The 27,257-nt window shown below is 52.3% G+C and overlaps 1 protein-coding gene across 2 annotated transcripts; it reads right to left on the reverse strand.

Moving 5' to 3' along the window:
• Positions 1-198: 198 nt before the first annotated feature.
• GRIN2D (glutamate ionotropic receptor NMDA type subunit 2D) lies at positions 199-27,257 on the reverse strand. 2 transcript variants are annotated; one of them, XM_072966721.1, is made up of 12 exons: positions 26,104-27,257; positions 22,013-22,632; positions 18,470-18,584; positions 17,934-18,145; positions 17,505-17,673; positions 16,795-16,948; positions 14,088-14,213; positions 13,656-13,885; positions 12,277-12,437; positions 3,065-3,252; positions 2,686-2,918; positions 199-2,522 (listed from the first exon to the last, which is right to left on the reverse strand). In XM_072966721.1, exons 1-12 carry the CDS (start codon positions 26,566-26,568, stop codon positions 1,197-1,199), a joined length of 3,999 nt encoding a protein of 1,332 aa, XP_072822822.1. In that variant the 5' UTR covers positions 26,569-27,257; the 3' UTR covers positions 199-1,196. The 2 variants fall into 2 exon arrangements, with proteins under 2 accessions (XP_072822822.1, XP_072822823.1); XM_072966722.1 differs by lacking the exon at positions 26,104-27,257 and adding an exon at positions 25,959-26,024.

A 27,257-nucleotide genomic window follows, 5' to 3' on the forward strand; every position in this document is an offset into this window, starting at 1 on the left:
CACCCCTTCTCAGCCCTTTTCAGGGTCTTTTCTCACCACCACTTTCTGGGTCTTTACCTCCCACCTCCCTCCAGGTTCTCTGTTCTTGCTCAAATTCTCTTTCTGTCCCCTCTTCCTCTGTGGGAGTTTTCTCAGTTTTGAGGTCCTCCAGAGAAGTTTGAAGGGGACTAAGAGACAGACATGGAGCTCACACTTGGATTGAGGACGCATAAAAACGTGGTTTATTCCAAACACTGCAATGTGGAACAGGAGAGGGGGAAGGGAGGTTGGTGGTGATTGTGGACTCCCAGACCCTCCCCTCCACAACCCAGCTCCAGACCCGGCTGGAGATCTGGGAAGAGAAGGCTTTTGGGGGTCTTACTGGGTCATCACTGAAGGGTCACAAATAAGGGTTGGATTTGGAGAGGATGTGGTTCGTGGCACCTGGGGCTGTTGGTGATGTGTCACAGAGTGGGAAGTTTTGGCCTGATGTAGGTTGGGATCAACTCTGGGGCAGGGAGTCGGGGCTTCCGTTGGGGGCGTGTCCTAGGTCAAGAGAAGGAAAAGCTACTGAGGGTGGAAAAGGAGGAGGGGATGTCACGGTTTGACGTCAAGGGTCACAGTCTGGTCGGGGCAGTCTGGGGCTCGGGTCACAGTTTGGGGTCAGGGGTCACAGTCTGGGGTCGGATGACCATTTTTAGGGGTCGGAAGTCACAGTCTGGGGTCAGGGGTTTTTGTGTGGCGGGGCCAAGGTCTGGGGTCACAGTTTGGCGAACGCGTCTCACAGTTTTGAGTCCCGATGGATGAAAGGTTAAAAACGGGCTTCCCCGGAGGCGTGGCTGGGGCCGGGGAGCTGCACAGTGATGTGGGGGCCACGGCCCCGGGTGTGGGGGTGGGACGCGGGCATGGCTTGACCCCCACCACCTCCCGCCCCATCTGGTGACGTTAAAAAGCCCTTGTCGGGTTTAAAAAAAAGTCCAGTGGGCTCCGAGACCCTCACCCCCTTGCTCTCAAGCTGGGTGAGATTTGTGGGACCAGATCCCCTCCGGCTCACGGCGCCCCCGTAGAGAGGGGCGCAGGACGCTGCTCCAGGCGGGGTCTGGCCAGTTCCATTTTCTTCCTTCCCAAACCACGCGGGTCCTGTCCACCCCGCAAGCCTCCTCGGGCTGTGGCCTGCGCTGACCGAGGGGGCGGCGGGCCCCCCTCCCCGGGCCGCGTCATACCTCGGACTCGAGGCTGGAGAAGTGCGCTGAGCCCCGGCGGGTACCCAGGTCCCCGCCCCGGTGTCTCCGGTGGGGCGCGGCGGGCAGCGGCGGCCCCCAGTGCGCGGCGTGCGGGCATCTGCGCGAGTGGCGGGAGGGCCCGGTGAGCCTGCGCGCGGGGGCCGCACGGGGGCAGGAGCTGAGGTCCTCGAGCGACCGCGAGGTGGGCGCGGGTGGCGGGAGGTCCCAGCCCCCTGCAGAGCGCCGGTGCCGGTGGTGGTGTGGAGCGGCGGGCGCCCGGTGCGAGGCCCGCGGACGGTGGGGGTGCGGCCGCGGGCACCCGCAGCGGGCCCGGCGCCGGGGAGGGGGCCCCGCAGCCCAGGGCGGGGGCGGTGGAGCCCACCAGCCGCCGTCCAGGCCGTCGTGCGAGCAGCTGAGATGGCGCGGTGGCGGCAGTAGCTCCAGGCTGGCGCAGTGGCGACAGTGCCAGGCGGCGGGGCCGCTGCGCGGGGGCAGGTAGTCCCAGCTGCCGGCGCGCCAGCCCCCGAGCTTGTCAACCGACCAGTAGCGGCCCGGCGGCGGCCCGAGGCGCTCGGCATACGGGTAGGGGAAATCGGCGAACCACCAGGGCTCCAGGCCGCCCAGCGACGCGCCGCCCAGGCTCTCCGAGTCCTCTGAGTCCGACGGCGACGGCTCGAGGTCGAGGTAAGGGCAGGGAGGCGGCGCGGCGCGGCACGGGGGAGGCGCGGCCTGGGCTCCGCCGCCCGCGCCCCCCGCGCCGCCCGCGCCCCCCGTGCCGGGCCCCAGCAGGGGCTGGCTCTCTGGGTCGGAGCGCGGCCAGCGCGTGGGCGCCGGCGGGCTCTCGTCCTCGAAGGCCAGGCGGCAGAGCGGCGGCCCGACGGCGGCGGCCGCGGCGGCAGGGGGCGCAGGCGGCGACGGGAAGCCGGGGAAGGCGCCAGCGGGGGGCTCCGCTGGCTCCTTGTCGCGCACGATGGCGAAGTAGGAGGGAGGTGGCTTCTGCGGGGGCTGCACGGCCGGCGGGGACAGCGGACGCCCGGTCGCGCCCCGGGGCGCTGAGCGCGCCTCACCCACGCCCAGGCCCTGCGGCTCGATGGGGCCGTAGTAGCGGTGGAAGCCGTCAGCCAAGCCCGCGCCCCCCGGCGGCCCTGCACCTTTGGCGCGGCGCCAGCGGTCCACGGCTGCGCGCTCGCGGGGCACGAAGGGCGCCGGCCCGGGCGCCGGCCGCGCCGTGGGGTAAGCTGGGCTGGGCAGCGGCTGCGGCGGCGGCGGGGGCTTGGCCGGCGGCGGGGCAGCCTCCGCGCTGCAGCAGCTGTACATGCCCTGCGAGGGGCGCGGGAAAAGCAGGGTCAGCCCCGGAAGCTCTGGACCACCTGCCTTCCCTTGGTCCCTCCCCTCCCTCCTGTCCCGCACCCATTTCTCTTCCAATTCTAGTCATCCCTGCCTGTATCCCCTCACCTCCCCTTCCACTTCCCTCTCTCCATACCCTGGAGAAGGCCAGCAGGAAATCCATGCGGTGGGTGGGCCCCAGGCAATGCCGCAGGCGCCAGTACACCAGGTGCTCCCAGGCGAAGACCAGCAGGGAGAGGCCCATGGCCACCAGGAGCATGTAGAAGACGCCCGCCATGTTGTCGATGTCCAGCTTGCTGCTCATGACCTCGATTTTGTCATTGTGGCAGATCCCAGAGAGCCACAGCCGCTCCAGCATCTCGATCTCATCTGAAGAATGGTGGATGGGCTGTCACCTTCCTTGGGCACCCTCTGAGGACCCTCCTCTCTGATAAGGGAGTCTCATCCCTTCCTTCCTCAGGCCCCAGGGGTCTTGCCCTCCCTTCCCGGGTGGGCATCCCTGCCAGCAACCGCACCATCCCCCAGGAACTGCAGCAGTGCCAGGTCAATGGGTCGCTTCCAGCGGGAACCCTTGTGCAGGGCGATGCCATAGCCCGTGGTGGCAAAGACCTTGCCGGAGCCGATGGTGACGAGCTTGCAGCCCTCATCCTTGCGGGCCATGTAGTTGAGCACAGCCGCGTCATAGATGAAGGCGTCCAGCTTCCTGTGGGCAGGGGCGTGAGGGGCAGAGTAAGTCCCACCCAGATGCCCGAGTGGCCCAACTCAGAATCCCTCTAACTCCTAACCTCCAACTGCTCCCCATTCCCACTACTAGTGAACTTTTCAGCAAGTCAAGGCACCTCTCTGTGCCTCAGTTTAAACATCTGTAGAATGGGGATGGCAGCGACACCTCCCTTCCAAGGTTATTGCAAAGGTTAGCTAGTCCTTGGAGCAAAGGAAGTACAGGAGAAATGTTAGCTGTGACTGTCAATGAAATAACTCCGTGTTCAGTCCTCACAGGAACCTTCCAAAGAAGGTCCTATACACTCCTCTATTTTAAAGAGGAGGACTGAAGCTCAGAAAGCAGAAACGTACAAATAATAATACGCTAACGATGACTTATATTGTGCCAGGCACTGTTCTATCTACTAGAGTAACTCAATTCTCCGAACATTCCTATGAGGTAGAAACTATTGTCTCCATTATTCAGACAGGGAAACACGGGACCAGACACGCATCTTAATTGGCTTGAGGTATTCCTCTAGGCTTTAATTTCTACACTTTAATGGGAAGACAAGGAGGGATGTGGAATGAGTGGTTCTCACAGATGAATACATGGTGGCACTTGCTGCATGTCATTTCCTTCACAACTGCTGCCGTTTGACATTTATTTCTGTGATGATTTCATTAATTGCAACCTCTTGCCCTAGACCACAAGCCTCACTAGAGCTGGGTCCAAGATGATCACATTCCAGGCTGTGACCCAGCAGGTCCTGATACCTACAAGGTGGTTGTAAATATCTGCACAATAAATGAAAGAAGGAAGGAAGGAATCCAAACATCTGTAACTTACACACTGGAACTATTCTATTTTCAAAAGTGCTTATGATCTGACACATGAAGATGTCCAGAATGTATTAATAAGAAAAAAAACTATTAGTCCTGGAATCTTATATAGACTATAGCTCCGTAGTCATTTTGGGGGTGAAATTTTGGTCATCTCAACTGCGGACACCAGACTAGTCCTGAGAGGGAGGTCCCTGTCTTGTCTAGTCCAGCACTGTCCAAACGAAGATTCTGGGAGGAAGGAAATGTTCCACCTGCGCAGCCACCAGATTCTTGAGCACTTGAAATGTGATCATTGTGACCAAGGGACAGAACTTTAAATTGTATTTAATTTTAATTAATTTAAATAGTATCAGACAGCACAGGTCTGAGGAAAACAAGAGAACTTTCAGGCATGTGGCTGGACTCTGGGTTGAAGAGACGGCAAAGGCTCTTCCTGACAAGAATACATCACCTGGAGTTTTGTTGTTTGCCTAACTGTTGATGTAAATACCCGTGTCCCCAAACCTTCAGCAAAGCCCTGTCCACACATTCACACCCGTGCACACAGATGCCACGTGTGCATGGTGGGTGCAGAGTTGGCTGCATAGAAATTAAGGAAAAGGACAGAATTAGTCCTTGCACCTCAAATGGGGAGACAGAGAGAGGATTCCCCAAATTGAATGGATCCAGCAGAAGCAAAAACTTGGGGTGGAACAAAGAATTCAAAGCTCCAGAGAATGAGCAGAAAACGTGGGGAGGGCGCTCACCACCTGTGGTTGGAGAACGGGGTTTGAATTCATTTTCTACAGATCCTAACAGGCCGGGAGAGCCCAGCTGACATCTGGAAACCTGCATGGTCTATAGGCAAGAAAAATACCGCACTGCCTGCGGGCACTGCTGCCTTGTAGGCAAACTGTAATTTCTCTCCAGGTGTCTCTTTGTTTAGGAAAATGCCCTTAAGGGCAAGAGGTGAATTGTTCCCCCGGGTTTAAGTGGGAAGAACTCGGAGTTTCCAGAGTCAGGCCAAGGAGGAGGGAGGGAGGTGCTGGGGATTAGGATAAAATGGAGGTTGCGGTGAGGTGGGGGGTGGGGCCCAAGGGAGAGGTGTGGGTGGAGAGACCTGAGAAGCATGTAGAGAAAGCCAAAAGTTAAGGCTTCCAGTGGTGGAAAGGTGAATGGGACTTTCAGATAGAGGGGATCAAAGAGTCTGCTTTTAATGTAATCCTTTGTGTGATTCTGGGATATAAAGCCGGCCTTCCTCTCCCCACCTTCTACTTCCTATACCCTCATTGTCCCTAAATCTCTAGTAAAACTCAACCATGTCCTATAGCCTTTGTTTGGGAAAAATAAAAATTCCCACCCTGTCAGCTCCTGCCCCTCCCCAGCTCACTCCCCTCCGCTGGTGTCCACTTCACTCATGATATGAGGCTCTGTGCCACCAAACACTCCCATGTCTCTCCTTGCCTCATCTCCTACACATGTGTCCCTCACTAAGTCTGCTCCAGCCACCATCATGCAGTTCCTGGATGGTGCCAACATGCTCCTGCCTCAGGGCCTTTGCACTGGTTGTTCCCTCTGCTGGATCATCCTTCCCCCAGAGACCAGCCTGGCTGGTCCCCTCCCCTCCTTCAAGTGTTGCTCAATAGATACCTTCCTGTGTGCAGAAGTGTGGTTGGGGAAGATAAACAGCAAGGTCCTACTGTCTAGCACAGGAAACTATATTCAACATCCTGTAATAGCCTCTAGTGAAAAAGAACATGAAAAGGAATATTTATGTATATATGTATGTATAACTGAATCATTATGCTGTACACCAGAAATTCACACAACATTGTAAACTAACTATACTCCAATTTAAAAAAAATAATAAAATAACTCATGGGTCAAAAAGTGAAGGAAAAAAAAAAAGACACACCTTCCTGAGAACCTATTTAATACTGCAGCCTGTAGCCTCCTTCCAAGGTCTCCCAAACTCATTCACTCTGTCCTGTTTTTGTCCATAGCAATTACCTCCCTGTAACTATAAAATATTCTTAGTTAATACATTTACCATTCATCTCCCCTCTGTCCCACTGACGCAATTTAAGTTCCATGAGGGAGCAGACCTTGTTTGTGTGGTTCACTTCACAGGGTCAAGAACAGCTCCTGGCACACAACAGGTTCTTAATAAAAAGGGGTCGAATGAATGAATTCAGGCTGGCTCAAGGGGAGCATTCTGTGGACCGGTCACTGGTGCTGAAGGGTAAGATCTCATTAATATGGAAAAGATGCCAAGAGGTTTTCCTCCGCGGAATAAGCAAGAGAACAGTGTGTGCCTTTGGTAAGGAGTGAGTGATGACGTGTGTGCCTACACGGTTTAATTGATCTGAAAGGGATGAAAAATAATGCTGACTTTAGGGAAAGGGGACCTCATGTTTCCTTTCTTGCCCCTTCTCTGAGAGTGAGAAATTGAACTTCCCTCACGGAATGGGCTTCCAGAACAGCCTGGGAGGAGAAGCTGTGTTTCTTTATTTCTTTTTAAGAGACGCATTTCCTTTTTCTTCCTGGGAGGTTGCTTGCCCTCAGCTGTAGGGTAAGCCCACGTTTGGCGTGTGAGCCAGCCAAAGCCATGGGAGGCTGCCGATTCCCTCGTAATTCTCTGTAAGGATGGAATTTCCTTTTTTTCTTTTTTTTTTTTTAAAGGATGGAATTTTCTAGTGTTGTCCACGGTGGTAACCACTAGCCACAGGTAGCTATTTGAATTCAAATTTTAATTAAGATTAATTCAGTCCCTTAGTCATACCAACCACATTTCAAGTGATCACGTGCTGTTGGCTGCCATATTGGACCTCACAGATCTAGAACATTCCACAAAAGAGCTATTGGAGAGGGCTGCTCTAGACACACATGTGTCCGTCTTCCAGGCTAGAATGGAAGCACCAGGACAGCAGAGGTTTGATGTGCTCACTGCTTTACCCTCAGTGCCTAGCCCAGCGCCTGGTGCAAGACCTTAATAAACATTTATTGGATGAATGAGTGAATGAATGAATGCCTTTTAACGTTCAAATCATCAGGGGTATTTTGTCAGGGAGATCATGATTCATTACTTGTTTTCTTCTTTGGTCCTCTCTAAATTAAAAACATATATATATATATATAATGCATATGTATGCATACATATATGTACATATATATATATGACCAACCCAGGAAAAGACACTGAAAAATACTGACATTGGGAGTTCCCCAACACAAGTGGTCCAAACAGAGCATCCTACAGTGCAGTTCATAGTCTACAACCCTGCTCAAATGCTCTCAGGCCCACCACTTCCAGAGTTTTGGACCCCCACTCCCAAATATGAACAGACTACCAAAGATTACTGGCCATCAGATAAAGCCTCTGACAAGAAAGATAAAAACGAAACAAAGAGGAGGGAGGGGGGACTTGGGGGAGACAGATTATACAGAGAGGAGAAAATGTAAAACAACAGCAACAACAACCACTATCATCAATATTATCAGAGAAACAAGACAAGATGCTGCAACATTGGTGGGGGAGGGTATAGCTCAGTGATAGAATGCATGCTTAGCATGCGCAAGGTCCTAGGTTCAATCCCCAGTACCTATGTTAAAAAATAAAAAAATAAATAAATTTAATTACCTCCTTCCTCTTAAAAACATTTTTTTTAAAAAAGATACTGCTACTTTGAACCACAAATAGGATTTATAAAGTAGGATACTACAGAATAACAGTATAAAATTTACAAAATATAATAAAAATTCAGAGATCAAAAAAGAGTTCTTAGAAATTAAAAATATACTAGCAGAAATGAAAAAGCATAATGCAAGAGTGGAAAATAATATTAAGAAAATCTCCTAGGGAGAGAACAGAAAGTTAAACAGTTGGAAAAATAAGAGAGAATAAAAGAAATGGACAGTCCAGGAAGCCCAATATCAAGTTAATAAGAGCTCTAGAAAGAAACAACAGAGAAGTGAAAGGAGGAGGGAAATTGTAATTGAAAGAATTCGAGAAAATTTCCCAGAATGAATGACCTCAGGATATGACCGAAAGGTCCAGTGATGCAAATAGATGAAGACACATTGCTGATCACTGTCAGCACACTGAGGACAAGGAAAAGAAAAAGAGGTCACACACCAGGCTTAGGAATCAGAATGACTTTGGATTTCTCAACAGTAACACTGGAATTAGAAGACTGGGGGGAGGGTATAGCTCAAGCGATAGAATGCATGCTTAACTTGCAGGAGTTCCTAGGTTCAATCTCCAGAGCCTCCTCTAAAAATAAGTAAAGCTAATTACTCCCACTTAAAAAAAAAAAAAGAAGGAGGAGGAGGAGGAGTAGGAGGAGACAATGGAGTGATGCCTTCAAAATTCTGAAGGAAAATGATTTCCAGCCCAGAATTTTATACCCAGCCAGATGGCCCATTAAGAGTAGAGATGTTTTCACATCTGTATGCAATGTCTCCAAAATGTTATCTCCCAGGTGCCTTTTGTTAGGAAGCTCAAAAGAAAAAGGGAGCAAAACCCAGAAAGAATAAGAATTGGGATAGAACAGGATGCAAACCAGGCGGCTGGTGAAGGGATCAAGAGGGTGGCCATGTACCAGAATGGAGGAGGCCAGAAGGCCATGTGAGAAACTTCTTTCATAAGATGAAATGAATGGAGTACCTGATGCATCTGAATACGCAAAGGAGAGATTCATATAGTTAGTGGAGAATTTGGGTTTGAATTAGTCAAGCACAAAGAAAACTCAGTTACTGTGCAAGTGAAAAAAACAAAAAGACAATATCAACTCCAGGAAAAACTAAAGAATTGTGTAGGAGAGGAAAGTAATCATGGTTTACTACTTGTGGCATCTATGGGAGCATTTATACAGTCATAACAAGTAAACACTGCACATTCATCTAGCCAGAATCACAACGTGGGAGGCTGGAGTAATTTAAATGAGTATGAGTTTATGTGTCTTCCACAGTGAGAAGTGAATGGAAAATAACTAAAATTGAAAAGTCAAGAGGTTGCCATAGAAATATGGTATTTAGAGACAGAGAGATAAGTAGAAAAATGATACAATAAATGAGGCGAAAGCAGATTCCTCTAGGGTGGGAGACACAGAGGACAGGCTGATGGGGGATGACTGTTGGTGGTTTTCGTCGTCTAAACAATCTAGTATTTGACTCTCCAAACTATGTGGATGTACAACTCTGGTAAAAATTGAACTGAATATTAGGGAAAAAATGTAAAAAGGAATATTGGGGAGAAAACGAATTCAGCAAAAGCAGGAAATCCAAGCAAGTGGTGTCAGTGAGGTACAGGGGCATCCTTTGTGAATCCACAAAGCTTCTGGGGAGGGGCTCAAGGAGGGTGACTCCGGGTCTCGCACTGTATGAGTGAGGTTAATGTAGGGTAGTGGTTGGGAGGTTAGGCTTAGGCTGAGAGTGCCAGGGCTCAGATCCCAGCTCTGCCTTTCCATAACTTTAGGATCTTGTTGAGCCTCAGTCTCCTCATCTATAAAATGGGAATGATAATATTCACCTATGAAGTGTTATGGGTTGAACTGCATTCCCCTACGTTCACATATTGAAGTCCTACCCCAGCACCTCAGAATATGATCTTAGTTGGAGATCAGGTCTTTTACAGTGGTGATCAAGTTAAAATGGCATTATTAGGGTAGACCCTAATCCAATAGGAATGGTGTTCTTATGAAAAAAAGGGGGGAGTGTGCGTGTGTGGGGAGGGTATAGCTCAGATGGTAAAGTGCATGCTTAGCATGCAGGAGGTCCTGGGTTCAATCCCCAGTATCTCCATTAAAAAAAAAAGATAAATAAATAAACCTAATTACCCATCCCTACCCCCTCCAAAGAAAAAGGGAGTTTGGATACAGAGACATGCACAAAGGGAGGAAGATGTGAAAAGACACAGGAAGAAGAGGGCCATCTGTGAAGCCAAGGAGGGAGACCTGGGACAGATCCTTTCCTCACAGCCCTCAGAAGGAACCAGGAGGACTTCCAGCCCCCAGAGCTGTGGGACGGTGCAGTTTTGTTAGCCCCAGAAAACGAATAACGAAGAGTTCGAACAGAACTTGATGTATAATAAACACTATAGCAAATGAAAAAGATACGAGAATGACACCAAATCTTGGCAAAGATATGGGACAGATGGAACTTTCCTACACCACGGAGGAGAGGGTAAATTGGTACAACCACTTAGGAAAATGTCTGGCACTATCTTTGGAAGCTGAACACACACCTCCCTATGAGCCAGCATTTCTACCCGTGGGAATTTACCCAAGAAAAATGAAGGTGTACGTCCTCCAAACACTTGTACGAGACTGTTTATAGTAGACTCTTCACCATAGCCAAACCTTGGAAACAACCCAAATGTTTGCCAACAATAGAATGGAAGAATTCTGATATGTTTCCATAATGGTGTACCCAGTGGAATGCGGTAATGACCAAACCTGGTCGTAGTGTTGGGCAAAGCAAGCTAGACAGAAAAACTATGAGATATACTATTTGCTTTTGTTTATGTGATACTCAAAACCAGGCAAAACTAATTTCCAGGGATAAGCTATGGTGATTAGAGGGGCAGAGAGGAACTGGAAATTTTCTATACCTGAATCTGGGTGTGCTCACCTAAAGGTATAGATGATGGATGAACTTCACACTTAAGATCTGTGTATGTTATATCTCTTTTTTTTTTTTATTAATTTTTTGGGTTGGGGGAGGAAATTAGTTTTGTTTGTTTGTTTGTTTGTTTATGTTAATGGAGGTACTGGGAATTGAATCCAGAACCTAAGCATGAGCTCTACCACTGAGCTATACCCTCCGCCCCCTGTTATAGCTAAAAAAAAAATAAATATAAAAAAACACAGGATGAAGCCTCGAGCTATTTTTACTTATGAAGGACTGGGATTGTGGCTGATATTTGGATGGAAAGAAAAATACAGATATCCCTTGTTCTCTAAACTCAGAGACAGGATAGATTTGGGTTCATGTTTTGAGATGGGGCATGTGTCTCCCTTGCTGGCCACACTCTCACTGCTCTCCAAAACTCAGGAACCAAGGAGATTTGGGACATGGGGTCTTAGCCCTCCCCGAGTCTCGGAATTCTTGTTTTCCAATCATGAGAATGAAATAGGCTGGGAATGTGAGGGATGCCTGTAGAAGTACAAGAGGAGGGCAATTCCCCTGCCTCCCAAAGAAGGGCGCTTTGTGCTGGAGAAGTAGGGATGGGTGAACAGAGCCATCAGGGAAAGCCGCCCTACTTTGCAGAGGAGAGGGAGCAGATCTGGAATTCCCAGGGGCCTTCCTGGAGGGGGGTTGAGGAGGGAAAAGGGGAGAGATGAGTCAGCTGGCTGGCTGGGGAGGATACACTGGGGGTGAGTAAGGAAGTAAAAAAGTCCTAGTGGGGGTGGGGAGGTGGACAGAGTCCTTTCATGTCTTATGTTCATAATGTTCATTATGAAACTTTTTGCGTTTGGATGATGTAGACCTGGGTCTCCCGATTCAGTAGCTACAAGCCACTGTGGCTGTTTTGAGCTCTTGAAATGTGATGAGTCTGAACTGAGATGCGCTGTGATTATAACGTACAAAATATCCCCCCATCCCCCGCCAAAAAATGGAAATATCTCACTAATTTTTACTTTACATATTGAATGGTAATATCTTGGAGCTATTGGGTTAAAGACAATACACCATTAGAATTAATATTACCTGTTTCTTTTAGTGTGGCTACTGCATATGTTTAAATTAAATACGTGGCTCCCCAGCTCTGCTCTAGAAAACATGCTGGAGGGAACGTGACAAAATAAGAATAAGGAGGGAGAGGGGAGAGATCGTAATAATAACTACAACAATTCTTATAAAAAACTTATGAGGTGGGTTCTCTTATCCCCATTTTACAAAGGAGGCAACTGAGGCTCAGAGAGGTTGAGTAACTTGCCCAAGGTCACACAGCGAAGAAAGGACAAAGCCAGGATCCAAACCCTGGCAGTCTGGCCCCAGAATCCATAACACTAGATGCCTGAAAACATCATAAGAATCCTACTCCTGGAAGGCGGAGTTCATTCCCACCCTCAATGACCTCTGCCCTCCAACTGACCCACCCTGGGCTGATGAACAACCCCTGACCCCTTGCCATCTCCAAGCCTCCTCAGAGCCCCCACAGCCCCCCTCGGCCTCCCGGCCCCCCGTCTGCGCTGACCCTGCCTTGAGCTGAGTGAGCGCTTCCTCTACGCGGGGCTGGTTGTAGCGCACCATGTAGCTGTGCATGTCGGGGTAGTTGCTACGGATGTTCTTCTCCGTGGACCCGTTGGGCACCGTCCCAAACTTCAGGGGTGGGTACTGCTCCTGGGGCCGCTGGAACTGGGGCAGAATGGGGAGTTATTAGGACGCCCCCCCCCCGGGAGGGCATCTGGGTCGAGGATTCCCTCAACCTTGATTCTGGGGGACACACGCCAACTGGCAGACGCCCCAGTCCAGAAATCCTTCTCAGACTTGCTCACTGTTACCCAGAGTATAAGCACTACTCTTCACCCAGAACATACACCTGCAGGTATTTGTACACATGTATGCAGGCATGTACACATATACACACGCACCCACGATCAGGTGAAGTATTAAAATATTTAACACCCAGCATGGCTTAATCATGGTCCAATCAGAAAAGACACTGGCAAAGAACAGAAAGGAAAAGAAAAGAAAAGACACCAGCAACAAAGCTCCAGAAGGGTCCCAGTGGGCCCTGATGTGCTGGGCATCGACCCTTAACTTGCCGGATCATAAGCTCTCCCAGGTGTGGGGGCTGGTGTGGTGGGGGACCGTGGGCAATTGCTAGTTACCAGTCTATGCAGAAATAGGTCACTATTTTAACAACAGACATAGCCAGACAGGTATGTGCTGGCTCAATGTCAAGTGTATATATGACTAAAACTAAAATTTCATAAAACTTACAGAAGATGCAAACATATTTTCTACTCTATGTTATTTAAAAAAATGCTCGTTGTCATCCATTGAATTGGTTTCTCAACTTTCTAATAGTTCATGACACCCAGTTAACCACATTAGTCTTAAAATGTGCTGTACAGATCACTGGTCCCTGAACAAACTGCGATCCGTGATGAGTTTAGTACAGAAACTGAGGGAGTGAACATTTAAAGCTATTTGACAGAGTAATTTTATGTCTGTTGAACCTAAAAAATAAAAATTGGGGTTTGAATTTTGCATGTCTTTGTTTTAAATTTTATTTTATTTTTTCAGCTATTCCTTTCTGTTTTATTTTGCAAGAGCATTTGTCTCTGCTGGATTAGAAATTGGAAAAATTAGTCCTTCATCACAGTTTGAGAGAGCACTGGTCTAGAATATCCCATTAGGCACTACTGCCCCTAGAACATTTGGGGACATTCTCTTCCCCTTGGAATGTTTAAATAGTTCATTGTTTAACATAACCTTTTTCCTCCAGAATATTCCATTCTACCATTCTTTCTGGAAAGAGACCCTCAGGAATCCCCCTCTGACCTCCCACTTGCCAAGCTCTGCCACCTCCAACCCCAGCCAATTCCCTCCCTCCCCAAACACACACACCTTTCGGTCACTGAGCCCAGACACGGTGTCCACATACTCCTCCTGGATCATGAAGGCGGCCAGGTTGGCTGTGTAGCTGGCGAGGAAGATGACGGCGAAGAAAGCCCACACCAGCACCATGATTTTGCTGGTGGTCCCCCGGGGGTTCTCCACGGGTACCGAGTTATTGAACACCAGGGCCCAGAGCAGCCAGATGGATTTCCCAATGGTGAAAGTTGAGCCACCAGGGCCTGCAGGGGGCCAGGAGGGGGTCATGGACCCCAAATCCCTTCTGCTCAATGAGGGAGCAGAAAGAACTACAATTCCCAGTGGGCCCTGAGGCCTCTGCCACCTCAAGAGGCCACAGCTCTCTCCCAGGGGCTGTTGGGAAATGTAGTTCTACTGTGGTCCACGCACTCGAGGTTGGGTGATGGAGGAAGGGGACGGACTCACGTTTGCCCGTGGCCAGGCTGCGGTTGTAGCCGACGGGACTGAGGTACTCAAAGATGAAAACAGTGACGGCGACCACAGTGAGGCACATGACAAACATCATCACCCACACGGCAGGGCTGTAGGGCTCTGGGGGCAAGGGGGTGTCTGGTTATGACTCAGCCAAGCCAAGGATTGGGGGCCCACAGACATGCGAACAAAGTACAGCTGAGATCATCTGGCCTTGTCCTACTCTGCCCCCTTCCCAGGTTCCCCATCTTGTGGACAAACTCACTGCCCACCCAGACCCCTGAGGGGACAGTCTCTCTCAAAGACACTCATTGCAACCATTTCTGTGATTTCAACCACCAAATAGAAACTAGATCATAAATATGCTTCCTGAGCCCCAGACCTATTTCTCGGAGGGGTTGGGGAGGATGGTAATTCGGTTTATTCATTTATTTTTAATGGAGGTACTGGGGATTGAACTCAGGACCTCCTGCATGCTAAGCACATGCTCTACCACTGAGCTATAACTTGCCCCCCATCACGTCCCACTCTGAACCCAGCATCGACTCCCAGGCTCTCCATCCTGGGAACTTCACTACCCATCCAATCAAGACTCAGATTTCCTGCACCCCCCACACCCCTCCCCACCATCATTTGCCATCCTCACCCCCTTTCTCCTTCCCCCTCCCCTGCATCCTGTCAGTTCCCATCCCCGTCCTTCTGGCCTCCCCCACCCCTTACCTTGGCCTTTCCTCTCCATTCTCTCTGCCAACACAGCTCAAGCCCCATCCTGTCCCCCCAGACCATCTCCCCATTCTGTCCTCTCCAGCCCTTCCCCCACCACAGCCATAAGAGGCTCTTTCTACACCCAGAGATGACCTGACCTCTCCCCTGCTCACAGCCCTCCGTGGCTCCCCAGTACCCACAGGACAAAATCCCCATCCCTCAGCCTGGCTTCCAACCCCTTCTCCAGCCTCATCATTCTCTCAAGAACCCATTGCTTTAACCACCTGGGACTCACAGTTCCCGAGCAAGCCACACCCTCTCTGCGCCCTTCTCAATAGCTCCCCTGCCAGAGGCACCACCCTGACCTGTCTATCAGACAAACTCGAGTTCCTGCATTCCCCTCCTCACACTGCCTCCAGAAGTTCACTGACCATAAACCCAAGTCACCATCCTTGAGATCAGTACCCAGGATTTGACCTCCTGGGCCAAGTGCAAGCAGCCAGGACTGCCCCTGTCACAGCAGGGTCATTACCCTGGACTGTCACTGCGGCATCTGGGGACTCGCCTGTCACCTCCACTAGGCCACGTGGTGGGGCATAAACATGACCTTGTCACTCCCTTGCTGAAGGCAGGGGCCCCACGTGGTGCGTCTCTGGGTGCCCTGCAGAGACCTTGGTGCAAAGAGGAGGCCACCAGAGACATCACTGGGGAAATATACAGAAAACCGAACACCAAGGAAGGGATGTCCCTTTCCTCCCAGCCCCTCCCCATCCCCCAGGAGCTTTGCTTAGACTTCAGAGAGCAAGAGTGAATGGACATGAACTGCTGATGCTGCCCTTGGCCTGATATACACTTTCCCTTTTGTCTTCTCGAAGCTCAGTAAATAAGATCTCTACTCAATCCATTGCAAAGCCACCAACCCCATCGGATGTCAGCTTTCCACTGCATCCTAAGCCTGTTTACTTGTCTCACCCACACTGCCATCTTTGTATCCCGCAGCCCATCCTCACTCTGCACGGACCTCTGCAGTAGCCTCCTCACAGGCCCCCTGCCGCAGCAGAGCTGCCAGTGGGGTATTTTAAAAGCCTAAATCTGATAGTATATCCCTGCACCACCATCTGTAGCTAAAAGTCTTGTTATTGCAATAAGATTAAAACCCAACCTTCCTAAGAAAGCGACCAAGGCCCTTTGTGATACGCTACCTGATTGCCTCTTGGCCCTCACTGCCCACCCCTCTCATGCTCACTCACTGCCCCCTGCCAGGAGTCACACAAGTCTCCCCATATTTCACAAATACATCACAAACGTTCCCAACTTGGGGCCTTTGCCTTGACTGTCCCCTCTGCCTGGAATGCTTTTCCAGACAGATTTATGTAGGACTGCCTGTCCACCCATGGCAGCACCAATCCTATTCCTCTCCATCCCATCCCCCGCCTTAATTTCTCATAGTATTTACCACCATCTGAAATGATCTTGTCCGTGTATCCCTTTAAGACATTTTTTTCAGTCTCCCCCCTGAGGCCACTGAGAGCTCTTAGAAGGCAGAGTTTTGTGTGCAGCTCAGAGCCTGGCACATAGTAGCTGCTCAGTTAACACTGATGGGTGAATCAAGCATTTACCATGTGCTGTTCCCATGCTAATCTCTGTTCCTCATCTCATACTCATATATAGGGGAAAATTAGTTTTGTGGGGCCTGCTGCTTATACAATGTGGAGGGTTCTCTTTAAGAAAAAGTAATACAAAATTATGAATACAAGACCAGGTACAGGGCCTTGTAGAGGCTGTAAGAGAAGCCTCTGAAAGAAAGGCTTGTAAGAGAAGGCTCCTGAAACTCCTTTCTTAGTTTCATGGTAAAATTGCTTCTGGTGGGGGAAATTACTTCTCCCATTCTACAGATTAGGGAACTGAGGCCTAGAAATGATGTCACTTCACCAAAGTCACCATGCCGGTACAGGCAATACCGTCCCTGCCTTGCCATCCTGGGGCCCCGGCTCACCGAGGAAGGCTGAGGGGGACACAGTGCCATTGCTACGCGCCACCATGACGCTGATGCCCGTCTCCACGAAGGGAACGGAGAAATCCACGATCTCGGATCGCTCCTCATTGATGGTGAGAGAACCAATGGCCATGTCTGCGCGCTGGTAGAAGACCTGGGGTGAATGCGAGGAGGGAGTGAGGGAACCAGGCTGTCTGGAATAGGATAGAGGCTGGCCGCGGGCAAAGACAGGTCCCAGGAAACGAGTGACAGGGTGAGAGAAAGAGCTAGGAGGTTGGTGGCGTGGATGAGCGGGATGCAGGCAGAGTGGGGCAGGAAAGCTGGCGGTGAGAGTCAAGAACAGCAGTGGGAAGAACTGGCCTCGGGCCGTGTCCTGCTCCCCAGTCAAGCCTCTGAAGGTTTGGGGATCCATCTTCCCGGCCCCGCCCCCTTCTCCGAGTAGCTCCACCTCCTAGCCCCGCCTCCTCCCTCTGTAGGCCCCTCCTTCCGGCCCCGCCCCTCCGCCAAGGCCGGTCCTTGTCGTGGCCCCGCCCCTTAAAATCTAGTCGCTCCCACCTTTGGCCACACCCCTCCGGTCTCAGTTCTCCCCTCCTGGTCCCGCCCCCTCAGACCTGCCTCTTAACACCTGCGCCTGCGCCTTGACACCGGGCCCCGACTCCGCCCCCCAACCTGTCCCGGCACAGTCCCCGCCCTGTCCCTGCCCACCTCACCTCCCCGATCATGCCGTTCCAGACGCCGTCGATCTTCTTCCCATGCTTGCCGTTCGTGACCAGGTAGAGGTCATAGCTGAAGCCGATGGTCTGCGCCAGCCGCTTCAGAATGTCGATGCAGAAGCCCTTGCAGCACCGCTTTTCGGGGCGGGGGGCGTCCGGCGGAGGGCTGCGGGGAGCGAGCAGGCTTGGGGACGTTGGGGACCCTTGCCTGCCTTATGGAGGGAGGGACAAGCAGTAGCTAAAACTATAGTGGGTACTGCTTTCTGGGGAAACTGAAGCACAAAGGAGTTCCGTGACTTGTCCAAGGTCACCAAGCTGGAGGGCTTTGTGAATTCTGGGTCCCAAGGGAGGGGGGGGCTGGGATCAGCACGACTGGGCTTCAAGGGAAAGTTTTCAAGCGGCAACTCCTGGATCCCGGGCTGTCACCTGTGGGTGCGGTTGAGCTGGCTCCGGCAGGGGACGGAATCTCGGATGCAAGTGCCGCTGATGGGGTCGGCGGGCTCCACAATGACGAAGGGCCTCTCCTCCAGCGTGGCCACCGTGAGGTGCTGCGTGTCATCCACTGGCTGCAGGAAGCGGCCGTAGCGCGACCACAGCGGGTACTTGAGGCGGAGAGTCTGCTGCTCCCAGCTGCCCACCTTAGCCAAGAGCAGGGGATTCAGGCTTCCTGAGGGGACTTTCCAGAATGTTCTGATCTTCATGGCCCTCCTTCCTCAGAGCCCTGAACTCCCAGCTCCGTCTCCCTGAGATCCAGGAGTCTGGGCCTCAACCTCCTCCCCTCAGAAGGACCCAGAAGTCCTTTCCTCCTGCAGACCCAGGAGTCTGGGATTCCCAGTTTTTCCCCTTATGACCTAAAAGTCCAAGCTCCCAGCCCCTTCCTCCCTCGGAGGCCATAGCCCACCTCTGCCAGGACCCAGGAGTCCAGCCCCTCTCCCCTGCCTGACGTCGGGGCTGGGACTCACCACCTCCCAAGTCCTGTCTCTGGTGAGGGAGATGACTACCAGGGAGGGGTTCACCAGGAAGCCGTCTTCATTGAAGGAGTAATCCCGGTTATCCCAGGTAATGTTCATGAAGTACCTGCCCGGGAGGAAGGGAGGGGACAAATGGGGACCTGGCCTGGCCCTTGGCAGCTGCAGGCAGAGAAAGCCCCCTTTCTACTAATCCACCCCAGCCCCCAGTTCAAAATCTCTCCTCCAAGTTCTCGAAAACCCCAGTACACCTCTTCTCCGCTAGGCACTCTCCCTAGGCAGCCCAGTGCCCCCAGCCCCCCAGCCTGGGTTTGAGGTTCTAGGGGCCCCGTCTGCCTCTGCTGCCCCATCTCTGATCACTTCCCACCCTCAAACTCTTTCCACCCAAGCCCTTTTTGTGCCCCACCAACATTGAATGCAAGGTGTCTCCCAAACATACCAAGTGCTTGCCTATCTCTAGGCCTTTCTAGGTGCTTATTCTCTCCCTCCTCATCCTGATCAGTCCTTAGGTGTCTTAGGTGTTCCAATCTTAGCTCATGTGTCCCTCCTTCTGGAAAGAAGCCCTAGGTGTGTCTCTGGACTCTCTAGACAGGTATCTTTACAATGGCACCCTGTATTGTGCCTGCTACATTGCCCTGGGCACTAAGCCAGACCCTCAGCTGCCATCCTTGCCCCCTCGCTATACCCCATCCAGGCCGTTAGTTCCCCAAGCCCCATTCTTTCTGCCTCTGGGATGTCTCTGCCCCATCCCCTCCTCTCTACCCCCTCAGCCCTCCTGAACCACCACCTCAGCCTGGATTATCTGGCCTCCAGACTCCAGTCTCTCTCCTCCAGTCTGTCCCCACCCCATCCTAGAGGGGTCTTTCTACACCCCAAACTTACTCCACCTTTCCCCTGCTCACAGCCCACCCATGGCTCCCCAGTGCCCTGGAACAAAGTCCCAGCCTCCCAACCTGGCATTCTAGGCCCTGGTGGCCTGGCCTTGTCTATCTCCCCAGCCTCATCCCCTCCAACCCCTTATTCTCCTGCCTTCATCCACCCCGAGCTATCATGGGCCCACCAGCCTGCCCAAGGTTTTCTCCCCTCCGGGCTTGTGCACAATGCTCTTCCCCCTGCCTGAAATATCTATTTCTGGTGGACTCCCAACTGCTCTTATAATCAAATCTAAACTCCTAACCTGGCCGAACTGCCCTGTGTGATCTGGGTCCTGGGTGATACTCCATCCCCGAGTTATCCCCTGCCCACTTGCCTACTGTGCTCCAGAAACACTGGCTCCTAAGCCCCAGGGCCTTTGCCCCTGTTGTTCGCTGTCTCTTCTCTTCACTCAGCTCTTCTGATAGTTGGCTCTTTCTCCTTATCCAATTTTTTTTAACCTCCAAATTTCACCTGCTCGGAGAGGCCTTTCCTGACAACCTCACCTAACCTAGCCCCATTAGCATTTATCATGTTCTACCTGCTTTATTTTCATCTCAGAAGTTATTACCTGCTGATATTTTTTCTTTCTTTTCTTGTTCACTGTCTTGCCTGTGAAATTGTAAGGTCTGTGAGAGTGGGGGCCTTGTTCAACATTATACCCTTGGCACATAGGAGACTCTCGATAAAGGGCTTTTCAATGAATGAATGAGCAATGCATCCTTCAGGTCTCAGCTTAGATAGCTCTTCCTCCTGGAAACCTCCCTGTCTCCATAGGCTGACTCATGACTTGTCTTGCCTAGTTTGGAAGGTTGACTGGAGCCAATACAATTTTCTCTCCTGGGAGGGAGTTAGCTGTGAGATTTGGAGGGATGGGTGGTGGACAGGATGGGCTGACATAATGCGTATTATGAGGGAACAGAAATTCTGGGTAAGTAGTGGTAAGAGAAGAACTGGACAGCCTCTGGGAGTGGCAAGCATGAGCTAGAGATGGAGGTGGTGATGGAGATGGTGATGATGATGGAGATGGTGATGGAAATGATGATGGTGATGATGATGGAGATGGTGATAATGACGGAGATGGTGATGGAGAGGGAGAGAGAGGGAGCAGGGGGTGGGGTGAGAAGCAGAGAGAATCAGAAAGATTTGAAAGAGTAGCTGGTCCCCAGGTTTGGCCTCAATTCTTGATGTCTGAGTTTCTGTGCATGTTTATCTTTCCCATAAACCCCTTTTTCCCTGAGGAAATTTGAATGAGACTCTGCTTCTTGCAACCAAAAATGTCCTGGCTTAGCTGTACTCTCCCCAGTACTCCCACAAAGCCCGTGCAACCTCCATCATTGCAAGTGTCGTGCTGCGTTGTCATTATCCCATCCCTGTCCGCTACCCCTACAGGACCCTGTGTTCTTTAAAGAGAAGTCTACAGTCTTATTCATCTCTCTGTTCCCAGAGCTCAGCAGAAGCCCTCGTTCCCAGCGGGTGCTCAGTAAGTATTTATGAACAGGGATGCTGTTTTCACCCTCTTGCCCCTAGATCCTGATTCCCAACTCACCAATTTCTCAATTCTCCTCCCTTAGGCTTTTCTTCCCCACCCATCGCCTCTTCCCAAGCTAAACTCATCCTCATTTCAGGATGAAAGATCTCTCCACCCACTGTTCTATCACCAAACTCATCAAGTTCTCACTCCCATAGCTTCCTAGAGTGGAGATGCTGTTTCCCACCAAACTCCATTGTCCTCTTCTCAAACAATAGTGGGTAAGCTGGCACACACCTGTCCAGCTAGAGCCAACATTCCCCAGTCTTCCTTGCAGCTAGCCCAGGCCATGGGCAGGGTGATACTCAAACTGTAACAATCGGTACAGCATAGACACTAGCCAATGAGAATCCACATCGAGCCAATCTGCATGGATGCGGCTGTAAACAAGCAATAAGTCAGCCCTGTCAAGTGACTACGTCCTCACCAATGGGATGTAAGACTTGTCTCTTCTGGCTCACTGGCCCTAAAGGAAATTGCTTGCTCTCCTCTTCCTCTCTTTCCCCCTTCTCCTGAGCTAGAATTTAGATGTGCTCTACGACCCAGCTTTGACTGTGCAGAAAGGAGATAACAGAGCAACAAAGTGGGAGAGACCTGAGTCTCCTGATAACCTGGACCTCGCATCTCTGGATTGTTAAGTCAGAGAGGAACAAACTTCTGCCTTGTTTGGGACATTGAATTGCTGGGGTTTCTGGTTACTGAAGTTCAGTTCCTACTCTAACTGTGGTATTTAATCGAATCTAAGATGCTGTCAACTGGAAGATATGTCACTATTTTTCTGGACCCCAAAGGAAAAAAAGTGCTGCCTGTGAACGCATGATAAGCTATCAACTATAAGACAAAGACATTCAACTCTGCAAAGATGTGCATCCTAAAATCACGGAGTCAGACACTCACTGTATCTCAGGTGCTTTTTCCCCTCAAATAATCTGATTTAACCCCAGAAAGGAGACCCGATGACACCCATTTTACAGAAAATAAGACCGAAGCTCTGAGAGAGGATGTGAACCATTTGAGGCCACGCAGGCAGTGAGTATCCCAGGTAGTCAGGACCTGGAGTCTTCTCACGGCCCTCCCACCACAGTCCCACTCACCTGTGTAGACTCTCCCCTCGGTGGGTGCGGTTTTGGGCACGACAGTCATGGCCAAGTTCGGGCAGGAAGCCATAGTCACGCAGCAGGGCTTGGGCACCTCTGGCCACGACGGCCACGCCAGCCGCCACACGCCGGGCCAGGTCATCCCGCCAGCCTGCCGAGCGCACTGCAAACAGCCCCGCAGGCAGTGGGGCGCCTCCTGGCAGAAGAAGGGGCTCCCCAGGGGCGCCCGAGCCCCCTCCTCCAGCCAGCTGGGGCCCCACCATGAACCAGACGTAGCCAGGCCCAGTGAGGCCAGCCTCCTCTGCTGCCCGGAACACGGGCTCCGCCTCCTCGCGGGCGCAGAAGAGCAAGCGAATCTGGGCGCTGACGCTGCGGAGCTGGGCACCCAGCACGGCCTCGCCAGCCCCAGGGTCCAGGGTCAATGCCCCGCGGTGCTCCCAGCCCACCATGCTGCCATCAGTCAGCACCTCGATGTAGGACAGAAAGGCCCGATGGCCGGGAGCACGCGTGGTCACGGCTACAAAGGACGTCCAGTCGTATTCCTCCAGCACCTCAAAGATGACCTGAAGCTGCTGTTCTGTGGATGAGCCCAGCTGCAGGAAGGTGGAACCTTTCTCCTGCAGGGGAAGAGGAGGAAGTCAGGACTCCTCACGTGGAGACCGCATTCCCTGCAGTCAATAGGGGACCTTCAGCTGCTGACAGTTGCCGGAGGGTCCAAAGGGGACCTCATCTCCCAGCAACTGATAAGGGCATCATGGCTCCCAACGGCCAAACTTTGCAGCTCCCAGCTCTTGACATGGCAGACTAACTAGCTGTTCACCAAACCCATCTCTTTTTGCTGGGGCACAGAGCTAGACCTTGGTTAGGTTTAGCCACGTGACTGAGTTCTAGGCTCATCCCTAAAAACTCTCCTCATCCCACGCACCTTACTTTTCCCTGTCTGACGGCAGATTCACCAGCCCCAGAGGAGAACCCTGAAGTCCCAGGGGGTTACAGAGCCACAAGACGGAGTACCCTGAGTCCCTGAGTCATCGCTTGGAGGAAAGCCACCTCCTATCAGGAACATCTGTTTGGATTTTATATGAGTGAGAAACAACATTCTTGGGGTTTTTTTTCTTTCTGTTACAGCAGCTAACATGACCATGATGAACACCCTCAGCATCCCTGGAAAGAACTACAGTTCCCAGCATCCACTGAGAGGGACTATGTCTCCCAGCAGGCAATGAGGATGCTGAAGGGACTGTCTCTCCCAACTGGAAGAGGCTTTGCCAAGTAGACTTGCCCTTCTCTGATTTTCCTCCTACCTGCCTGTCCCCTCCTTCTCTGTGTCCTTTGCTGGACTCTTTCTCAGTCAGCATCTAAACATAGGAGTGCCCTAGTCTTCTCTATCCTCTCTTCCTGGTGATCTCATCCAAATCCATGGGTTTAAATACTGTCTCCTGCGCTCTCCAATATGGTAGCTACTAGCCACCCATGGCTATTCCAATTAAAATTAATTAAAGCTAAATAAAATTTAGTTCCCTGGTTGTACTAACTACATGTCGAGGGCTCAACAGCCACACATAGCTAGTGGCTATCAGACTTGACAGAGCAGATGAAGACCATCTTCATGATGGCAGAAAATTCTATTGGACAGCCTTCAGGCTCGCATTTAGGCCATCTCCAAGGCTTCTCGGCTTTCTATCCAAAACACAACCCCAGCTATTCACTTCTAACTACCATCCCCGCCCCAGCCCTCCTTGTTAGCACTCTCTTGCTTAGAGAACAACAGCTCCCTAACCCATCTCTACTTCCTTTTTTGCAACTTTCATTCTCCAGATAGCAGCCAGAGTGATCCTTTCAAAATATTAATTGGATCACCTCCCTCCTTGGTTGAAAACCTTCCAATTATTCTACCTCAGAGTCAAAGCCAAAGTCCTTGCTGGGGCCCACGAGGCCCCACATGACCTGGCCCTTGTTACCTCTCTGACCTCATCACCTGCCACCCTCACCTTTTTGCTCTTCCTCAAACACCTGAGGTTCCCTCTGGCTCCAGGGGCTTTACCCTTCCCAGTTGGCTTTCTCGGGGACACTTTTCCCCCAGCTCCTCCATGCTGGACTCCCCCTCACCCCCGCCGCTGCCACGTTCCCTCAGTCCTCAGATCCAGCTCAGCCTTACCCTCTCAGGAAGGCCTCCCCTGACTGCCATCTATTGAAAGCACATGCTGGGTCATTACCTCTCCTCCAGGACAGATTTCATTCTCTGTTACTTGTTTTGTTTGTCTCCTCATTAGAAAGGCAAGGTCCAAAAGTGTGGGGACCTGGTCTTTTTTTTTTTCTTCTTTTCCTTTTTTAACCTTTTACAACTGTATTCTCCACAGCCTAAAACAGCCCTGGTAGAGAATCAGTCCTCAATAAATCTTCCAGTAATGCAGTGAGATGAGCAAATGGAATTTCTCCCTAGGCATGTGATTATATGCGCACCAGTTAGGGCATTTGTCCTGAAAGGATGAGGTCTCCCAGCATGCCATGGGAACCCTGAGAGGCCTTCACTCTTGGCAGGTGGAGGTGAGCTCAGGGGACCATGTTCCCAGCATTCACTGGGGGCACAGATGGAGCTGTGAGGACTACTCTTTGCTCCATTTATAGACACCGATGGGACTACATTTCCCAGAAGGCAACGGGTGTGCACTGAGCGGGCCACAGTGCCCAGCCGACAATGAAACAGAGGCACACACTCCTTAGCAGCAGTGCAGGCACAAGGGACCACGTCTCTCTGTATGCCATGGAGGCGGCAGCCAGTAATAAGTTCACGTCGCAGGTGATCTGCCTACAAATATCTGGACAATCCCATACGAAAGAGAAGAAGAAAGTTGGACTGAAGTCTTTTCCAGAGAGCACTGGACATTAGAGAACTACGAGTCCCAACATGCAATAGTGATCACAAAGCCGCCGGCCCTCACAGCAGGGAACTGGTGAAGACTTAGGCTCCTCCCAATCAGGTGGTCCCATCCTCGGGCGAGTCCCACTTCTGTTACACTGGCTCCACCCCTGACTAGGCGCCGCCCCTTCTCAGACACCTCCTCTTAGCTGATCATTTCTGCTTCTCAGTCCACCAGGTTTGCTCAAATTCTGCCCTTCCCTGCCAGACGTCCACTCCAGCTGGCCCCTTCTGTGCCCTTGGGAGGCTGGTCTCTTTCCAGGGCACAGCCAGCTCCAACCTCTGCCCTGGCCTTGCCCGCAGGCTCCTGGCTTTGACCTCTCATTGGCTGGGCCTGCCTCCACTATGGGCCTTCATCTTCCCAGGCCCACGTTCTGGATTCTTGCTGCTGGGTACCCCTAACCAAACCTCACTTTCCCGCCGTCTTGCTCTCTAGACTCCGCCTTTTTGGTACAGAGCGTAGGCCTTGCCCTCCCTGGCCTCTCCCTTCACCAGCTAGCCCGCCCCTTCCTTGACTGACCCCTTACTTGACTGGCCTCGCCCCACTTCCTTGCTGCTACGCATCCCTAGCCCACCTCTCGCTAACAACGCCTTTCGCCGGATGGCTCCGTCCTACGCTGACCTCTAGACTCTGTGCTCAGCTGGCCGGGCCCCTCTCTGTCCCTCAGTACTTGATACCCCTCTTTCCTGGTCCCAGTCCCTGCTTTCCTGGCTCCCGCCTCCTCTCTAGACTTCATCCCTTTCTGAACCACATTCCTTTTCAACTGACTCCACCCTCGCTGATCCTAGAGCTCACCACTCACTCATCTCGCCCTCTCAGGCCTGACCCTTCTAGTTCCCAATCTCCGTTCCTCGCCGGCCGGCCCCACCTCTTTCCTAGATTCCACCCCCTCCCCTGATTCACTTCTCCCGCAGTGTCTCAACTCTCATACCCTGATCATCTCAGACCCTGCTTCTAGGTGATTCCTGGGCAGACCCCTTTCACTCTAGACCACGCCACTGCAAGTCAGCCCCTCCTCTTACCTAGGCCTGACCCTTACGTCGGTCCTCACGGCTTCCCCAATGCTGACTCTCAGGACTGGCCCCGCCCTTACAGCCCCGCCCACTCAGAAGGTCCCTGCCCCGCCCCCTCGCATCTGGCCCCGCCCCTTCCGCGGGTCGCGCGCACCTTGGGCGTGAGCACGAGCGCGGCGCCGCCGTGCACGGCCACGATGGGCAGCGAGGTCTGCGCCGACAGGAAGTCGAGGATGGGTGCGACGGCGGGCGCGCGCGAGTCGTCCTCGAAGACGACGCCGTGCACGCGCAGCCCCGACAGCAGGTCGCAGAGCTGCAGCACGAGGCTGCGTGGGTCCGAGCCGTTGAGCACCAGCGCCACCGGCCGCACGTCCAGGCCCGGGCTGCGCACGGCCGCCGCCACGGCCGGGCCCAGGCGCGCCGCCTCGGTCGCGTACGCGGGCCCCGAGAACACGAGCGCTACGTTGAGCGGTCGCGCCCCGCCGGGACCCCCGCCAGGCCCGCCGACCCCGCCCGGTCCCGGCACCTCCTCCGGGAACGGGCTGGCGCAGGCCAGCGCCAGCAGCAGCAGCATCTTAGCGGGGCCCCGAGGGCCGCGGGGGCCACCGGCGCCGCGCATCGCCTGCGGGCCCTGCCGGGCGGCCTCTGAGCGCGCGGGCGCCCGCGGAGGAACACAGAGGAGGGTGGGGCAGAGAGAGGAAGAGACAGCAGGAGCAGAGACACAAATGAGAGACGCAGAGGTGGAAAGACAGAGACAGGGAGACAAGATAACAGAGAGAGATACAAGGAGGGAGAGACGCAGAGATAGGGAGGAGAAAGGTTGGCGTGATAGAGGGAGAGACACAGACAGGTACAGAGGTAGACAGACACAGGAAGAGTGGAGGTGGGTAATGAGGTCAGAGAACAAATAGAGGCAGCGAGAAGAGACAAGGTAGGAAGGGGGAGGACAATGAAAAAGGACAGATGGGATAAAGACCCACAGAGATGGGATCAGAAGAGCAGGGAGAGACCCAGAAGATAGGAAGAGACGAAAACCGCCTCAGAGAGATGGTCAGGGAGAGAGTGACAAGGGGTAACGAGAGAGATGAAAGGAGAAATAGGGAGAGAGAGGCTCAGAGGAACAGAGACAGGGAGACGAGGCCGAGAGAGATAAGACGGAGTGAAAAATAGGGAGGGAATGAGAGGCAGGAGAGATGCAGAGATAGACGAAAGGAGGTGGGAGAGATAAGAGAAATGAGAAAGTTGGACAGAAAGAGGGAGATGGAAAGAAACCCAGGAAGAGGGAGACAGAGACCCCACGGCCACCAA

Source organism: Vicugna pacos, chromosome 9 (genome assembly GCF_048564905.1).
Source record: "Vicugna pacos chromosome 9, VicPac4, whole genome shotgun sequence".
Taxonomy (NCBI): domain Eukaryota; kingdom Metazoa; phylum Chordata; class Mammalia; order Artiodactyla; family Camelidae; genus Vicugna; species Vicugna pacos.

Excerpts from the sequence above, each read along its gene's own strand:
- GRIN2D (XM_072966721.1), bottom strand. The coding sequence starts at position 26,568 with ATGCGCGGCGCCGGTGGCCCCCGCGGCCCTCGGGGCCCCGCTAAGATG. Across the intron at positions 14,214-16,794 it reads GTCCCCCTCAGCCTTCCTCG|AGCCCTACAGCCCTGCCGTG; the intron begins GTGAGCCGGGGC and ends CCTTGCCCCCAG. Across the intron at positions 2,523-2,685 it reads TCCTGCTGGCCTTCTCCAGG|GGCATGTACAGCTGCTGCAG; the intron begins GTATGGAGAGAG and ends CGCCCCTCGCAG.